General features: G+C 37.2%; 1 protein-coding gene across 1 annotated transcript; it reads left to right on the top strand.

Moving 5' to 3' along the window:
• The first annotated feature begins 4,580 nt into the window (after nt 1–4,580).
• Nucleotides 4,581–13,300, top strand: LOC149815101 (putative polygalacturonase At1g80170). The gene is made up of 9 exons (XM_089990480.1): nt 4,581–4,742; nt 5,297–5,431; nt 5,525–5,683; nt 6,719–6,781; nt 7,462–7,669; nt 9,251–9,332; nt 10,782–10,890; nt 11,970–12,083; nt 13,028–13,300. Exons 1-9 carry the CDS (start codon nt 4,581–4,583, stop codon nt 13,298–13,300), a joined length of 1,305 nt encoding a protein of 434 aa, XP_089846606.1.
• Nucleotides 13,301–18,833: the final 5,533 nt, after the last annotated feature.

The following is an 18,833-nucleotide window of genomic DNA, read 5'->3' as shown; positions in this document are numbered from 1 at the left end:
GAATAAATATTTTATCTATTTGATTTTTATATATATATATATATATATATGCCTCTGTACTTGCTTTGTTTTTCAATAATCTGATCCTTGTAATGTGCTTCTTCTAAGGTATATAATGCATAAAGTTTCGGTATCCAACACCTCCAACCAATTGTCTTGGACCATTCATGGTTCATGAATGACAACACCCAACATTGGGTAAATGGAAAAATCCACTTCCATATAAATGTGTTTGTACTGCAATTTGTGAACCGTCCATCAGCAACCAAAATTAAAACCTTGTTTCACAATACAAGTTTACTTTTGGTACTTTAGGCTCTGTTTGGGAGCTGTGCATTGAAATGGAAACACCATTTTCATATATTATGGTTTTGTCAAAATGTGGTGATGATGATAGAGTTGCCAAAAGCATTCACTTTACCGTTCCTAATGCAGTATTTTGGCAATACCATTGCTCCCAAACATCCGAGGGTATGACAACTCATCCCCTGTGTCATCCTTATCTTCATACCCGTTCTTGGGATTTCATTGATGCAAGTTGTTTCAATCCAATCGGGCTTCATAGTTGCAGGTTTTTTGATAACTAAAAAAAAATGAATGGTTGACAAAACACAAAATTTTGTGATTTAAAATCATATTTTTCATCTAAAATATATGGTTTATGTATCGGTTCTTATTAAGTTGGCCATGATGAATTCATCTATAAGATCAGATTTGATCAAAATAACCTTTGAGAGTGGACGGTTTCAGTAGCAACACTAGCAGCAAGTCAAAAACTTGTGGCTCATAATTATGTACGGATATAAACAATTGTTCAGACTGGTTAATTTCAAGTAAAAATGACTAAACAATAGAACAAATCGGGCGAGGCACGGAGCTCTTGATTTGGGGTGTCAACGGGCAGGGTTTGGGTTGGAACTCGGTGAACTCAGACCCGGTTTTGAGTTTTGGGTATGGTATCAAGTCTAGACTCAGGTCTAATTGGACTCACCATAAGATAAATCATATCTAGATTCAATAAGAGCAACTTGAACCAGACCCGAGCAATACCCGATAAAATAATATTTTTTATCATTTTTTAAACGAAAAATTACAGCTCTTAATCCGAACTTGGTTCTGGCCTGAGTCTGGTATAAAATTTCACAAACTATACCCAGTTTTATGCATTAATAGGACCTTTGGGTATAGACCCGAGTCTTAATCAGGTTTTCTTATTTATCATCATACCCGAATCCTATAGGGTTTGGTTTGGGTCAGGTCCAGGTAAACTCGACCCTTTAACACCCCCTAGATGTGTTTCACTCATCCCTATGTCCCCTGCACGTTGTTTTAATCAAATCTGACCATATATTCAATCCCCCCATAAATCAGTTTTCTAAGCTTGGAAATGAGATTTGAATCTCCTTCTTGAAGATGTCCAGGAGGTAATTTCATATAGACTGATCATGCATATATTTAGGATTTATTTCATATTAAAATATGCATGATTTCATAAGAAAATGTTTTAAAAACCCAAATTTATGTTAGTTTCGAGTAAATGTGCTAAAATGATAAAAAAATAAAAAAGGCTTAAAAATTAGTTTTATTTTGCAATTTAGTGTATATATTAGTGATTGTCATTAATACACGAGGTCTAATTCTTAAAAAAAAATAGAGTTAGAATAGGCTTAGAATAGGTTTTTATAAAATATAGTGAATTTGAGGTGATAAACTAATCAATTGCATTCATGTATAGTAGCAATATATATATATATGTATATATATATATATATATATATATATATATATATATATATATATATATATATATATATATATATATATATATATATATGTATATATATATATATATATCAATTTAATCAATGAATTTTTATATTGTCATATATGTGTAAAAAATATAAAAATTCATTGATTAAATTGATATATATATATATACATATATGTCAATTTAATCAATAAAATCAATCAATTATAATGAATTTCCATATTTTGCACACATACATGACTAATCAATTACATTTATTATAGTAGCAAATATATATATATATATATATATATAATGCGTTCATTAGGCCCCCTTTTACATTAGGTCTCGTTAGGCTCCTTCAAAACCATAGTTTTAAGTTTTTTTTCTTGCGTCTAACACCATAGATGTGATCTATAGGTTTTGTTTAGTGGGAACTAGCTTTTAGATCACCAAAATCTGACTTGCATATAGGTTTTCTTGGTGATCCAAAATCAATGGCTATAAAGGTACCAATTTTTTTGGCTCATAAAGATATATTTTTTTCATCAAAAAAACATGATTCAAGAGTCAATTCTCACTAAATAGAGCATGCTAAACACATCTAACGGTTAAGATATATCATAAAGCACTTAAAACCTATGAGGCATAACAGGGTAGAACGAGAAATGAAGCCTAATATGTTGAGTTCTGATATATATATATATATATAATCAATAAAATAAGTCAATTAGAATACATTTCTATATTTTGGACACATACATGACGAACTAATCAATTGCAGTCATGTATTATAGTAATATATATATACATTACAAGAAAACAAATGATTGTCGATGATATTTATCGTCAGCAATATATGATTTATGGTGGCGAATAACATAAATGATGATAAATATCATCGCTTTAGGCATCAGCTTTTTATGGTATTTTATATTATTGTTTTCGATGATATTTATTTATCATCATTTTTATAAAAATAAATTTGATGATTTTATATAGTCGGTATAAAATGGTCAACTCTAGAATATCATCAGTAATAATAATTAAATGCAACGATAATTATCATTAGCTATAGTAGTTAAAACTAATGATAAATATCATTGATTATATTATTTAAAGTTGATGATACATATTGTCACCTATGGTAGTTAAAACCGATGCTAAATATTGTCGACTTTATTATCTAACTCCGACGATAAATATTATTGGTTATATGTTAGAAGTCGACGCTAATTATCTATATATATATATATATATATATATATATATATATATATATTGAAAAATCATATATATTACTATAACTGATGATAAGTATTGTCGGTTATAGTAATCAAATTTGATGATAAATATCATCGACTATATTTAATATCAACGACAATAATTATCACCGGCTCTATATTAAAGATGATGATAATTATCATCGTATTTATATTGAAAAGATGATATATCCAAATGGCTGACGAGAAATATCATCGGATATGTTAGTTAAAACCAACGATAAATATCATCGTCTATATTATTTTAAGACGATGATAAAATATCATCGGTGACATATTAAAGTCGACAATATTTATCATTTGCATTGAAAAGATGATATATCCAAATAGCTGACGAGAAATATCATCGGATATGTTAGTTAAAACCAACGATAAATATCATCGTCTATATTATTTTAAGACGATGATAAAATATCATCGGTGACATATTAAAGTCGACAATATTTATCATTTGCATTGACTATTATTTTTAAAAACTTGATGATATTTATCGTCGACATTGATTTTTTTTTTTTACAAATTTAAACCCTAAAAAATTATATTCATATCATTACCCACCAACAAGAACACATGACTGGGATTTAACATAAATATAACCAGCATTTGCGTGGAGCAATCTGGAAGAAACATGCAGCAAAAATAATTTTTATCTTTTTTATATTGAAAAGTTGCAAAACTCAGGTCCGGCCCAGGTTTGGTCTGAAATTTTATAAACCAAACCCGGCTCCATATATTAATCTGACCCGGATTCTAGCCGCACCTCTTTGTTTATCACCAAACCTTGATCTTATAGGGTTTGGTACGGGTCAGTTCGGGTCAAACCCATTGACACCCCCCTACTCTTACCTGATCCCGTCTCCCCCCGAGTTACCTTCGGTCCTACAAAAATCGGATAAAGATCAGACCCATTTGCACCCCTTACTTAGGGTTCCCAGCCCTGAGTTAATTATACCATATATGTTGTAGAGACTGTAATTGCAAGAATCCGCCCTGCTGCATCTGTACCTAACAATATAATGATGTATTTTACCATTGCTTCTTCTTCTTCTGCTTCTTCTTCTTCTCCTTATCTTTTGTTATATTTACAAGTGACTTTCAATAATGTTCAAAAGTCAAGGCAACAACCCTGCCATTGAGGAGCAATGCACCTTCGAGGATATAAAGGGCATTATGAAAAACAAAGCGAAGGATTGTGGTAAAAGAATGACTCTATCTTTCTACGTGGCAGCAGCTGGTTACCCCACTTTTTTCCTATGGTACAACCATTTTCATTTCTTTACCAATTAAAAGCCAAAAAGGAAAGAGACTATATAGGAAACGCATGTGTCAAATATGGCACATAAGGGCGCATTGCTACATCTGCAGATTGCCTTGTGCTATTTTTTGCAGTTACAGTAAGGAAAATAAATACCCAAGAGATGGCCTGAATCCTGTGTAATCTCACTACAAAAATGTCCACCTTTGGAGAAATTGCTCTCAATTATAAGGGGAACTAGTCTCAGAGAAATGTGTCGTTGGCTTTGCTTGTATGCACCAAGTGCCCACCAGAGATGTATCCTTCACTCTCTCATCCTTCAGTAGCCATTTGTATCATATTGGTATCTCTTCTACCGTCCCATGGTTGGGCAGGGGACATTCATAGAGCCAATGGCAAAGTCTTCAATGTTGTTCGATATGGAGCAGTTGGTAATGGCAAGACTCATGACACCAAGGTAGAATTTTTTGGTAAAATTTGTTTTGTATCATTGATGGCAATCTCTAAGAATACTTTGTTTTTTTATGACGAGGAACTAGGAACCCTTCAGGATTTAGCACCACCTTGTTGTGGTAAAACCGGACCACAATGTTGTTCCATACCTGTCATGGATTTGACCTTAGCAGGGAGAGCAGATCCAATAATTGGGCTGGGTACTTAACAGAATACTCGGAACAAAAAATCGCTGTGCGAAATGGTGATAATCACCATGCGCTAGATCTGATCTCCCAAGCAGGAATCGAACTCGTGATATCTAGAGTCTTCCAACATTTAGACATCCTTTGGACATTTTTTGTTGATCTATATCTGCAAAAAAAAAAAATCGACTAATTTTCCCACATAAACTAAGGATTTAGAGTTATCAACAACACTGAGGTGATGTTCAACAAGGCTGTGAGATCTAGAAGCTAGCAACTTGGAATAATTTTTAGATAGTAACCTTAGTTGTAAAGTTGGTGAAACTTGGTATATGAAGCTTACTGTGGTATATATGGTACATATCTTTCCTAGGCGTTTCAAAATGCCTGGGCAGCAGCATGCAGCACAGCAGGCCCAGTGACATTGATCGTCCCTAGGGGAAAGACGTTCTTGGTGGATCCTTCTTACTTCAATGGCTCTTGCATTGCTGGTTCTATTCATGTTCAAGTAAAGCCTCTCTCTCTCTCTCTCTCTCTCTCTCTCTCTCTTGATATAACTAGTTTCTATTTTGTTCATGTTTCCATTTTGGCACGAGTGCAGATTTTTGGGAATATAACTGCACCTCGCAATCCTTCTGTATGGAAGAATACGAACACAGACTATTGGCTAGCATTCTACAGAGTCGAAAGATTGACCATCGATGGCACCGGCACGATCAACGGCCGCGGCACCCTTTGGTGGGATTGCAAACAAAGATCTGTAAGTGTATATATAAATAGACTGTAATTCGTCGTACTCACTGATGGGCAGAGGGACCTCTAAGTTTTTTTTTTCTTAATAAAGAGAAGAAACCACCATTATAGTTGGGATATTCCGTTACAGGCTGAGAGGTGGACCTCAAGGGTTTTACCAACTGAAAGCCTACTAAGAGGTCAGATCAATGTTGTCGGTATCGGTATCGGCCCTGTATCATTTGGCCAACAATTCAAGTGAATCGGCCGATAACGATACTCAAGTGAATTGTTCTGAATTTGCCAAAAAATAATTAAAAAAATATTACTTAATCAGAATGTCACACATGTAAAAGCTATCAAAATAATATTAAAAATAATTTTAAGTATTTTTAACATTTATTAAAAATAGCCGATCCAGGGGTGAAGCATATCTATTTTCTGCCGATACTATATGTATCCCAATACTGACAACATTGGGTCGTATTAAGTGGTACCAAAATACAAAAAATTTGTGTTTTGAAATCACCAGCGTCTGCGGCATTCATCACCACCACTCACTGTGCAAACAGTGTGGCCTAACAAAAAACAACATTAGGCAAACAAAGGTGGTGATAAGTAGGGATGCAAATGGTTTGGATTTCGAATCCCAAAATACATTGGTGAGTTGGATCGGATGGAATCCAGGACAGCTAAAATTTGCAAAAAACCTTTCCTAAATCTAACTCATTTGCAGTCCTAGTGATACGAGGGAGGATCAGGTGCAATGTGATTACACACTTTTGGTGTGCTGCTGTTGGGTCCCACAGTTGACAGGTTTTATCATAAAGATGGGGTGATCCGTGCAGCAGCACACTAAAAATGTTCAATCACATTACCCCTGATCCTCCCCTATGGTGATGAAGTTCACGAGTTATGTTGATTTCTAAACACAAAAAAATTGTCTTTTGGCATATCACCTGATCTGACCTCGCCAATGTGCAGCTGCCACTATTAAGGGTTTTCTTAGTCTGTCAAAAATAAGTCTTAATTTTTTTTCTTTGTTCTTGGGAACTTTTGACAGGTAGGGCCTGGTCAAGCCCGACCTGTTGATCAATCAGTTCGGCCTAGGCCCATATCGGGTCAAGTACGGTTCTAATACAAAGTCCACAGCCTGCCTACTAGGCCCATATGCTTAATTTGGACTGGGTTGCAAGTCATCATGTATTCCCAACAGTTCTCATTCATTTTCTTGAATTCATAGATTCTTTTAACGAAAATCTAAAAAATGTAGAAGAATTGATGGGATCCAAGATGGATCCATTTTTTGAATGGGATACTTGACCTGATATATATATATATATATATATATATATATAGCCTTCGGGCTAGCACTACCCAACCTAAAATTTTGTCGGGTTGGTTTAAGCTCAGTTTGGGTCAGAAAAACTAGGCCTGAGGCCTAACACATTTGGGCAGACCAGTCTGTTGTCAAGCCCTAGCCAGTGATAAGTGATAACATCATAACGGCTCCAATATGCCATCCTGCCGGTAAGGCGAAGGGTATTTTCTTTTAGGTTTAAGTCTTGAAATGTATTCCTTCTTTAATATATTAAATTTATTTCGTCGTGCTAATCTTTCTTTTTTGCTAGATCAATTCTAACAGATCTCTCTCTCTCTCTCTCTCTCTCTCTCTCTCTCTCTCTCTCTCTCAGGCTTGTAAAGTGGCACCCTCGGTGAGTAAGAGACAAAGTTTGTTAAGAACATACATTTGTTAAGTAGGTCACTATATGAAATGATAAAGAGTATAGTGTGGTGAATGGACAGGCATTTTACATTGCACACTGCGATTATTTCACCTTGAGTGGGCTCAACTTTGTCAACAGCCAATCTGTGCATGTAAAGATAGTCTTCAGCCAGCACGTCAGGGTATCAAAGCTCAACATAAGAGCACCAGGTGACAGCCCAAACACGGATGGCATAAACCTAGGAGGCTCTCAGCACGTGCAAATTGATGACTGTAACATCCAGACAGGTATGGTATCTAGTCCTTGGCACCACTTGAGTTGCAGCTCTTTCATGCAGATTTATATCACATAGACACAGCTGCGGATACGGGGGAATACGACCTCAGCTTTCAATATGACTTGTATAAAAGAGAATAAAGAACGGTGGTCAAAATAGAGCCTCTGCGGAGGAAAGATCAAGTGCAATCTGATTGCACACTTTTGGTGTGTTGCTGCACCTGATCACCATCTTTGGAATATAGCCTCTCAGTGAGGCTCAACAACAGATGAAGAGTGATCAGGTGCAGAAGCACCACCAAAAGTATGCCATCATGTTGCACTTGATCTGCTTCCTTGGAGCCTAAAGAGGACGTTCTGCATGAATCATTATCTCTGCCCTTTGTGATACAAATACCTGTTGATAACAGTGGAAGAGACACTAGTTGGATATATGACTAATCGACACTTGGCTCAACTTGGTAACCGTGAGTACGGATCCCATCGTTTGACATAGGATGGGTTTCATCCTGCATCCAATCTTAGATGTCAAATCAACAGCTGGATTGGTCCACATTCTCACCTGGTTCAAGATGCATAAGTTGAGTGGCCACGATCAACATAGGATATTTTGTATTATAAGTCAAAGGATATGATGGGACCTTTTTGTGCATTTGAGTCCAGAATGTGTAAAGCTGCGTTTGATGAATTGCGTCAAATGACAGATCCTAAACAATCTTAGATCCTAGAATCTCAGGCACAAGGATCTCTAGCCGGGCGCTCCTCCCCAAAAGATTTTGTGTATTTTGGAGGTCCGGACCCAGATCCAGTCAGGAGGTGCTGATACCGGGTTTAGACCCAGCTCCAATCAGATCTTTTATAGAAAAAACCATATTCCTGTCCATTAAAGATTACCTAGACCAGTTCAGGTTCAAACCCGGTAAAACAATATTTTTTTATATTTCTTAGATTGACAAATTACTGATTTTGATCTGATAAAGTGGTCTGTTTGCTATCTGGATCTCACGGTCCAACTCGGATATTTAATTGGACCCTTCCTTTGTTATCAGACCCTAACCCTAACGGATTCAGTATGGTTCAGGATTGGGTCATATACCCAACCATTGACACCCCTAGTGGAGAGAGAGAGAGAGAGAGAGAGAGAGAGAGAACTTCAGTGAAAATTAAAAGTACATAACATATATGTTATATAAGTGTATAATATGTGATATATTGGTATGTGCGAGCATCGAAAAGAACCCAGTGGTAGCACCCTCAGTACCAGCATCAACATGGGCATTCTAAGCATTTTTATCTCAAAAGAAAAACATAGGCATATTAAGCGTTGAAATACCCATGTTACATGAGTATAAACTATTTCGTTTTCATGCCTAGTTAAATGCCCTTTTATACTTTCTCAAATGCAATTTTTTTTACCGATAGGTTTTCAAACACAAAGTTTCCTGACCATACAAAAAAATCAATATCTGAAAATTTGCAATCATTTGCACGGCCAAGAGAGGAGAGCAGGGTGATTATGTTATGTGAATGACATTATACATTCATGCTTACTTTGTACCCAACTTCAATATGATTTTCATGTGAATTTGCAGGTGATGATTGCATTTCTATTCTGTCCGACTCGTTTGACCTCAACATCAACAGGATCTCCTGCGGACCAGGCCACGGCATTAGGTTTCTTCATAACTCTGCCAATTAACATCTTATGCCATCTTTTCTCTCTCTCAAAAAAAAAAAACATCTTATGCCAACTAATAATTCTCATTTTTCGGCCAGTCCCTGTAAGTAGGGTTGGGAAACGAGATGAGCTGCTCGTGGCTTGGCTCATGTTCGGCTCATAAAGAGCGTGCTCGAACTCATGAAATGGGCTTGACAAGCTTTGAGCATGAACAACCAATGTTCGGCTCCCCTCAGCTAGTAACAACAACCAATATATTCTGCATATATTTTATGTCATAGAGTGAAGATGGTTGAAGTGTTTGGCTTGCAAGCAATAAGTTTTGCTTACAAGTTTGAAATAATTATTTATTTTCTAAATGAATCAGTTTGAGCTTGGCTTAGTAGGTCTAGGTTCTAAATTTTATTATTCTCAATTCTGAAAATATATATTTGTGCAAATGATCTAAGCTTGTTCTCAGGCTTTTCATGATTTCAAGCTCAGCTCGGCTCCACACAAGACACAGCCGAGCTTGATCACTCTAGCTATGTTCGGCTAGTTTATCAGCCCTACCTGTAAGCATGTGTACCAACCGACTACCCGGGGTTTACTTTGTAGGGAGGCAGGCCCATTAAGTGACCTAAAAAGGTTTCTCATCATTAAAACAAAAAGGTTCTTATATTTCATTGCCATACAAGATACAATGTAAGACCAAAGTGGGCTGATATGGTTATGTTTTCCTCATTTCCTGCCTATATCCGACCATATTAACCCTCACCAGAACCCACCCAGCGAATTTGATTCATACCCACTTGGGTCCAACTCGAACGGGTGAGATTCAGCCTAGTGCCACCTATACCCAAACTAGAAACGCTTGTAGGGGACTGGACCCCAGTTCACCTAGGCTAATCTGAATTATGATATCATGGGACAGACCCTACTCCAAACAGGTCTGACCGGGTCCACACGGACTTGGACCAACTCTTTTTCAAATTGGATCTAGCCGTTCATATGCCAGGTAGTCTTCGGATCACACTAGATTTTACATAGGCCTAGATTGGATTATACAAAACCCAGCTCCAAACCACCTGTGTAGACAAAGGCAACCTGGACTACAGATTAAGGGTTAACCTTGATGACTTTGGGTTGGATCAAGGACATGTTGTTCCTAATTCAATTGGTTTACTTGGATCTATACCAATATAATCCTGGAATCTACAAATCTAGGTTAGATTTAACCCCAACCCTTAACTGGGTCAAGTCCTACCATCCATTTCCCATAGGGATGCAAATAGTTTGGATAATTCGGATCAGAAAATACATTAAAGAATCAGATCCAGAACAACCAAAATTTGCCAAAGCCCCATCCTGAATCCGAACCGTTTGCAACCATCTTCAATTTGCACGGAGTCTTATTTTGATCTAGTGAAAATTGCTTCTCAACCATTTATCTGCATCTGGGGCAGCATTGGAAGTCTTGGCAAGGATGGGACTAAGGCCGCGGTGGCAGGTGTGCATGTCAAGGATGTCAAGTTTACTGGAACTACAAACGGGGTCCGGATCAAAACATGGCAGGTCCGTGATCCAACTTAATTTTTGGTATGCATGTAGTAAAAAAAAAAAAACTTATCATGGATTATTAATGCCTGTAAATGTTTAGGTTGAGTTCATTTACGGGCCAAATTTTTTTGCCCCTAATTCTGTAAAAGGGCCTCGTGTTTATTAATTTCCTGATATAGGCATCATGATTTCCTGAAAACAGTCAAACAAAGACTTGCTCTTAACATTGAGTACCAGCAAACATGACAAGTTTCATGCCTTATGTTCACCTTTTACATTGACATTGTAACTAGGGGTGTCAACGGGTCAGGTTTACCCGAACCCGACCCAAACCAAACCCTATAGGGTATGGGTATGGTGATAAATAAGAAGACCCAATTAAGACCTAGGTCCAGACTCGAAGGTCTGATTAATACATGGACCCGGTATAGTTTGTGAAGTTTTATACTAGACCCGGGCCTGACCCAAGTTCCACTTAATTAAGACCCACAAATTTTCAATGTAAAAATGATAAAAATTATTGTTTTGCCGGTTATGGCCCGAGTCTGGTTCATATAGATTTTATTGTGTCCGGGTATGGTTTATCTTATGGTGGGTCTCATTAGTACCAGCAAACATGACAAGTTTCGTCGTAGTGAGATGGGGCCTAGGCAGTTTGACGGGCAGCCTAGGTTCAAATCTCATGGGCATCACCCTCTGCATAAGCGGAAGCTCGGCGACTCCCTGGGGTCAAAGGGTAAGCCTTCAGAGTTTTGCACTAACAGGACAGCGACCCTAAGTACAGCAGGCTAAGCCAGCTTAGCTAGCCGTCCTGCATGTTCTACTGCTGATGACCATCCATCTCAATATTTCTGGAGAAGGCCACACCCATCTCGAGAAATGTCAAGATGGGTGGCTGTCAAGCCAGTTGCTGCACTGCATATGTTGTGAACACTTTTGCATGATACCACTTGTGTGCATGATATATATATATATCAGGACGGTTTCACAGGTTTGAAAACCTATCTGGATGTCATTAAAATTTGCATCAATAAATAGAGGTGGTTTAGCCTCATCATTTTGACTATCAACTAAAGGTTTTGTTTGATTTGCAGGGAGGTCATGGATGGGTCAAAAACATAGTCTTCGAGAAGCTTCAATTCACAAGAGTAGACAACCCAATCATAATTGACCAATACTATTGCCCTAACCAAGCATGTCCAAATCAAGTAAGTGATTTCTTGAACACGTTAACTTTACAAAAAAAAAAATTTAAGCTTTTTGGTTGTCTTGAAATTAATCAAGTAGATGATTTCAAGATTTGGTTATCTTGAAATGCTTCTTTCATGTCCTCCTAAATTAAATTCCATCAAAATAAGTCTGTCCTGAACTGTAATACTGGTCAGGTATCTGTCCCATGAGGGTTCTCCCGTCCAAATAACAATCAGCCTGGCTCGGTTCCGATTCGGGTTATTTCAGGCCAAGAAATGGAAGATGAAACCTGACCTGTATACTTTAAAGGGTATTTAAAACATATATTTTTCACTTAAAAATACATACTACTACTTGGTTCAGCTGGGTCAGATAGGATATCCCACAAAAATTATAGTTCAAACCCGGTTGGGTTTAGTATGACCCGAATAATATTCAGGTCAGCATTTTCATTAGGTTCAGGTTCAGTTGGGTGTCCAGGACAAAACTTGCCAGCCCTGCTTTTAACTAGCTTTACTAAAACAAGAATGATGTATAGCGGCAGTCAAAACTGCCACTAAAGTTCATCAAAACTGCAGCCAGATTATGCAGGGCGGTTGGAGAAGGATTCACAGCCTCAGCCATCCCTTTGCCATATGCAAATGGGTCAGATTCAAGATGGAGGTTTCGCAATTTTCGGCTGTTTCGGATCGAATTACGATCCAAATTCTCATGTATTTTGTTGTTCCGGATCCTAACCATTTTTGCATCCATGCTTCGCCAATCGCCCCTCTTGGATATAAAACCTCTGGGTACTGCCACAACCCCACCCCACCAGTTGGGTAGGTCTCCCCATTGTTTTGGCCTTCCGGCAAGAGAGGCGCACCCTGAGTATCGAACTCTTGATGTGCCAATCCACTTAGCCAGGTGTGCCGAGCCCCTGTGGTCATTGTTTTTCTCATTATTCTGTCAATGATTTCAGACAGCAGCAGTGCAAATAAGCGATGTGAGCTACATTGGGGCGGTTGGCACATCATCAACCGAAGTGGCCATCAACTTGAAATGCAGCAACAGCGTTGGGTGCACAGGCATTTTGCTGGACAACGTGAGATTGGCATCTGCAGATCCCAAGAAAAGAGCTACGGCTTTCTGCCATAACAGTCGCGGAATATTCAATAATGTTGTCTTCCCACTTGTTCCTTGCCTTTCTTCAAAGCGATCAAGCCAACTTTCAGGGGCGAGGGGGGGGCCTTAATGAGCTCGGCGAGTGAGGTGGTTTCCCACGCTATCCAAAAAAAGGTTGTCCAATACATTGGTTTGGAAAATTGTTACCTAGAATTTGGAGGGAAATGTTGGCATGTTTCTTTATGCTTTGAAGAAATCTGGACCTTCCTTTCTTGTATTTATTTTCCATGTTTGGTTGGTGTCTAATATTGAACATTTCTTTCTTGCATACGGGCAGAGAGGATGGGGATTTGCAAGTGGGTAGGTCGGTATGGTCCCAAAATGTTGTTCACATACATCTCACTAGATCAGCAACTGAGTATGAACAATCAAATCTGACCCGTCATGTTGAAATAGAGGACAGTAAATATTCTTAAGCAGAAAAACGAATGTGAAGGTTGCCGATCATACATGTATCCAAACCGATCTAGGTTAATAACATGGTAGCATGCACTTCACAACAGAGCAATACCTACGCTTTTTGTTTTCTTAATACCCACTCCAGTTTATTATGCATCAAATACACACTTAACTTTAAAACCGTTAGCTCTGAAAATTTCTCATGATTTTAACTGCTGATTAAATCGATAAATCCCTTCCCTTGAAGAAATAAAATCAACAAATTCTGTAGCGATTTATATGGTGTGGCTATTGAGATTGTTACGATTTGTAGACAACGCCGGGTCACGATTTACAAGTAACATCGTGTAACGATTTACACGATGTGGCCGTTGGGATTATCACGATTTGTCACAATAGAGAATTAACATAGTTCGGCTATACAACCTACATCAATGGTGGAAGGCAGCTCAGAGGCTCACTTTTTTTATATATCTCTTCACTGTTTACATGAGATATTTATACAAAAGAAGAGGATAATACAATAAGGAAAGCAAAAAAATATAGTAACTACCTTAACAAGAATTGCTAAGAATCAGCTCTAACAAATCTGCAGGATTCTCTCCTAATTTCCAGAAGTCAAGCTTATCGTGAAACACTAGCTGCCTTATAGAGATATTTTCATCACTCCCCCTCAAGTGGGGGCGTATATGTTAAAGCATCCCCACTTGCTTATGAGATCATAGGAAAGTTTATGTGAGACTCCTTTTGTGAAGCCATCGGCCAATTGATTTGTGCTTTGAATGTATGGTGTATAGAGTACCCCATTCTGAATCTTCTCTCTGACATAGTGACAATCAATTTCGATATGCTTGGTTCTCTCATGAAAGACTGAGTTAGCTATAATATGAATAGCTGCTTGATTGTCACAATACATTGGTATGAGTTTCTCAACCTTGAGACCAATGTCTTCTAGAAGAGATTTCACTCATGTTAATTCGCTAGTCGTTGTTGCCATAACTCGATATTCTGCTTCTGCACTAGATCTAGTGACAAGACTTTGCTTTTTACTTCTCCACAAAACCAGGTTTCCTTTGACGAATACACAATATCCAATGGTGGATTTTTTATCCAAACTTCATGCCCAGTCTGCATCTGAGTAGCCTTTGATGTAGGTATTTTCATTCCGTTTATACCACATGTCTTGTCCACGAGATCATTTCAGATATCTAAGGATTCGATCAACAACTCTCATATGGACTGGTTTAGGAGCATGCATGTGTTGACTAATCAAACTGGTAACAGTTAAATAAATGAGCTTTCCCACAAGTCTTTGATATCCTTCAACATCAGCAATTACTTCTTTCATAGAACCATCAAGTTTCTCATGAATTTCAATAGGAGTAGTTGTAGGCTTGGATCCTATCTTCCCAGTTTTAGTAAGGAGGTCAATGGCATACTTTCTCTAACAAAAGAATAAACCCTTTTTTGAATGAGCTATTTCTATGCCTAAGAAATATAGTAATCGCCCAAGATCTTTGACATCAAATGAATTCTATAAGAAACTTTTTTTAGTGTCAATGCTTCTCTGATCATTTCCAATAATAATTATTTCGTCCACATAAATGAGTATAATAACAAATTTTTCACCATCTATTTTTATAAACAGTGAGCTATCGACATAGCTTCTTGCAAAACCTTCTTTCTCAAGTGCTTGACTGAGCTTGTAATGCCAAGCTCGAGGAGACCGTCACTACAACAAAGCAGTAGATTAGCGACGACCACATTCCATCGCTAATCCGTCGCTAACATGGTTAGCGACAACGAGACGACAGTATGCTTACGTCGCGAATATTTCGACGCTAACTGGCGACGGAATTATTCCATCGCCAGGTCTGTCGCTAATTGCGACGGAATAACAAGCGCTATATTCCGTCGCCAATCCGCCGGTACTCAACGTCGACCACCGCTTGGCGACGGATTTACTTCCGTCGCTATGCCGTCGCTATATTAATATGAATAGCGACGGATGGTTCCGTCGCTAATCCGTCGCAAACACGAAAAAAAATTAAAAAAAAAATATATTTGAAAATTAATTACCGAGAACTGTACAATTTATATTTCCTGTACAATTTATATTTCCTGTAAATAAAAAACAAACCACACAAAAAAATTTATATAACAAGAATCTACAACAATTAATCGTTCCACCTTAAAATTAAGAAGTTTAATTATTTACAATTCAACAATTACAATTAGAAAAAATAAAAAAAACAGAACTTCTTCAACACAGTCCTCTAATCATCGCCAAGATTTTGTGCATCTTTTTGTTCATTGTCTTTATCTGTCCCTTCAGCTCCACTACCCTGATTATTGCTAGCAGCCTACACAAGAAAAGAACAGTCAGTATTGATAAACAAAATATAATGAAATAAATTACACACTATATGTGATTCTATCATGTGCTCATGTGTGATCTAAGGCAATAAAAAAACTCTATATGTGATTCTATCATGCTCATATGTGCTCTAAGGCAGTCAAAGAATTGAATATGTGATTATAGCATGTTCATATGTGTTCTAAGGCATCTAAAAAAACTCTATATGTGATTCTAACATGCTCAGATGTGCTTTAAGGCAGGCAAAAAACTATATATGTGATTCGATCATGCTCGTATGTGTGCTAAGGCAGTAAAAAAATTGAATATATGAATATAGCATGCTCATATGTGCTCTAAGGCAGGCAAAGCCAAAAAATTTATATGTGATTCTATCATAAATGATATATAACATGTTCATATATGTTCTAAGGCAGTAAAAAAACTCTATATGTTATTATAGCATGCTCATATGTGTGCTAAGGCAGTCAAAAAACTGAATATGTGATTATAATATACTCATATGTGTTCTTAGGCAGTCAAAAAACTGAATATGTGATTATAGCATGCTCATATGTGTTCTAATGCAGTCAAAAAAACTTTATATGTGATTCTATCATGCTCATATGTGCTCTAAGGCAGACAAAAAGTTATATATATATATATATATATATATATATATATATATATATATATATATATATATATATATATATGTGATTCTATCATGCTCATATGTGTGCTAAGGCAGTAAAAAAATTGAATATGTGAATATAGCATGCTCATATGTGCTCTAAGGTAGGCAAAGCCAAAAATTTATATGTGATTATATCATAAATGATATATAACATGTTCATATGTGTTCTAAGGCAGTCAAAAAATTGAATATGTGATTATAGCATGTTCATATGTGTTCTAAGGCATCTAAAAAAACTCTATATGTGATTCTACCATGCTCAGATGTGCTTTAAGGCAGGCAAAAAACCATATATGTGATTCGATCATGCTCGTATGTGTGCTAAGGCAGTCAAAAAATTGAATATATGAATATAGCATGCTCATATGTGCTCTAAGGCAGTCAAAAAACTGAATATGTGATTATACCTGAGAGGGACTTGAAATCGAAGATCCCCTATCCTGAACAGCGGCCTTGATCTCATTTCGGAGAAAGGGGGCGACGGTGTATTGAAAGTAGTTATTCAGTGATTCATTAATGATCTCGCGTACATCATCACCAGAAAGAATAGTCGGCTGCTTGGAGCTTATGTCGGCGCAAGAAGTCGGTGAGCCGTAACTGGAAGAACCAATAACTGGTGAAGTGTTCATATTACTCCCAAACCCGAACACGCGACCTTTTTTGTGTTCACCTGCTGCAGTCACCCATGCTGTAGGATCAAATGATGGATGCTAAGTAGCGTCTTCGCCATATCGCTCTACCATCTGTTGCTCATATGCCTCCTACAAAATAATGTTTAAAGTATTCATTAATAATTAATGATAACATTATGATAACTTGCATATATATTGCAATGATTATTAATAGAATTAATACATATCATTGTCGTTCTCGCCTTCTCTGATACGAAGACTCCCGTGGTCTTCCGTTTATGTGTTTCTACAAACACATCCTTATATGGTACACTGCCTCATTTTTCTGCTTCCTGCGAAGTTAAATGACAAAAGATTTAGTACACAAGTTTGCAACAATACTTATAAAATTAATATTATATATTGATGAGTTACCATTTTCTTTAGGTGGCTCCCAAATGTCTTAGATCCACCTGTGTGTAGATGGGCTTCGGGCATCTTCGATCGATTTTGTAAAGCCTTCGCAGAGCGATTTTTAAATGCATCTCCCGCCCACTTAGCGCACATTTCATCCCAGTAATCTCTCCTGATAGTAATAGGACCATGGCCCTTCCACAGTAATGGATCATTTACTACGCCAGATGCTTTTTTTGCTGCAGTCTTCATAGTGTGCAGCATGTCTGCAAATCGATTGGCAGCCACTTTCTGCCACACCTTTCTTGCATCATTTTCTTCCACCGTAGTTGCGAAGCGATTCGAAGCCTACAAATATTTTCAGAAAGTTAGTAGACATTGCTTAAATAAATTAAATATGAAACACATTAACTATGAGGAACAACTGTATACCATGAATGAGGACCACAATCTGTCTAACACCTCCTTTGGGTACTCTTTCCATTGAGCAACTGGTCCTGGTAGATGTTGAAGAAGTGAATTCCTAATCTCTCGTACTACTTCTTGTGGCTCAAACCTCGTGCTGCACATGAATTGTTACACAGTAAATATCAATATAAAATATTTAAAAGATATGCAATAATTGAAAACAAAATACTTACGGTCGATTATCGATATACACTATTCGAATGAGTCTTCTTGTGCCAGCCTGAGAAGACCCTGTTTCCTGTGTTGGCTGTTGACTTGTGTGATCAACTGGTGTAGGTGGGTCGTGTACAGGCGCAACATCATCTGTAAAAAAATACATTAGAAATTCTCAGAATGTGCATTTGAACTAATCAAGCATCTAATTAGTTATATGATATACCTATCACAGGAGCCCGTGAAGATGAAGGCTGAGCCTAGCTACTACTGGATGAGTGACCACTATAACCTCCACGAACCATATTCTAACAAATAACATATGTCATACAATACATTCAAATAATTCACATCAAGTATTACAATACATTCAAGTCATTCACATCAAACATTGCAATGCATTCAAATAATTCAAATGATTGACATCAAGTATTGCACTAATTCAAATCATTCGTTAATTACATAAATTATAATACATTCAAATAATTGAAATAATTCACATCAA

This window comes from Nuphar pumila, chromosome 15, assembly GCF_984573655.1.
Source record: "Nuphar pumila chromosome 15, dmNupPumi1.hap1.1, whole genome shotgun sequence".
In the NCBI taxonomy this organism is placed as follows: Eukaryota; Viridiplantae; Streptophyta; class Magnoliopsida; order Nymphaeales; family Nymphaeaceae; genus Nuphar; species Nuphar pumila.
Note: the sequence above shows the minus strand (reverse complement) of the source record. Positions and strands in the feature narration are given on the sequence as shown.

Excerpts from the sequence above, each read along its gene's own strand:
- LOC149815101 (XM_089990480.1), top strand. The coding sequence starts at position 4,581 with ATGTATCCTTCACTCTCTCATCCTTCAGTAGCCATTTGTATCATATTG. Across the intron at positions 5,432-5,524 it reads CTGGTTCTATTCATGTTCAA|ATTTTTGGGAATATAACTGC; the intron begins GTAAAGCCTCTC and ends GCACGAGTGCAG. Across the intron at positions 10,891-11,969 it reads TCCGGATCAAAACATGGCAG|GGAGGTCATGGATGGGTCAA; the intron begins GTCCGTGATCCA and ends TTTGATTTGCAG.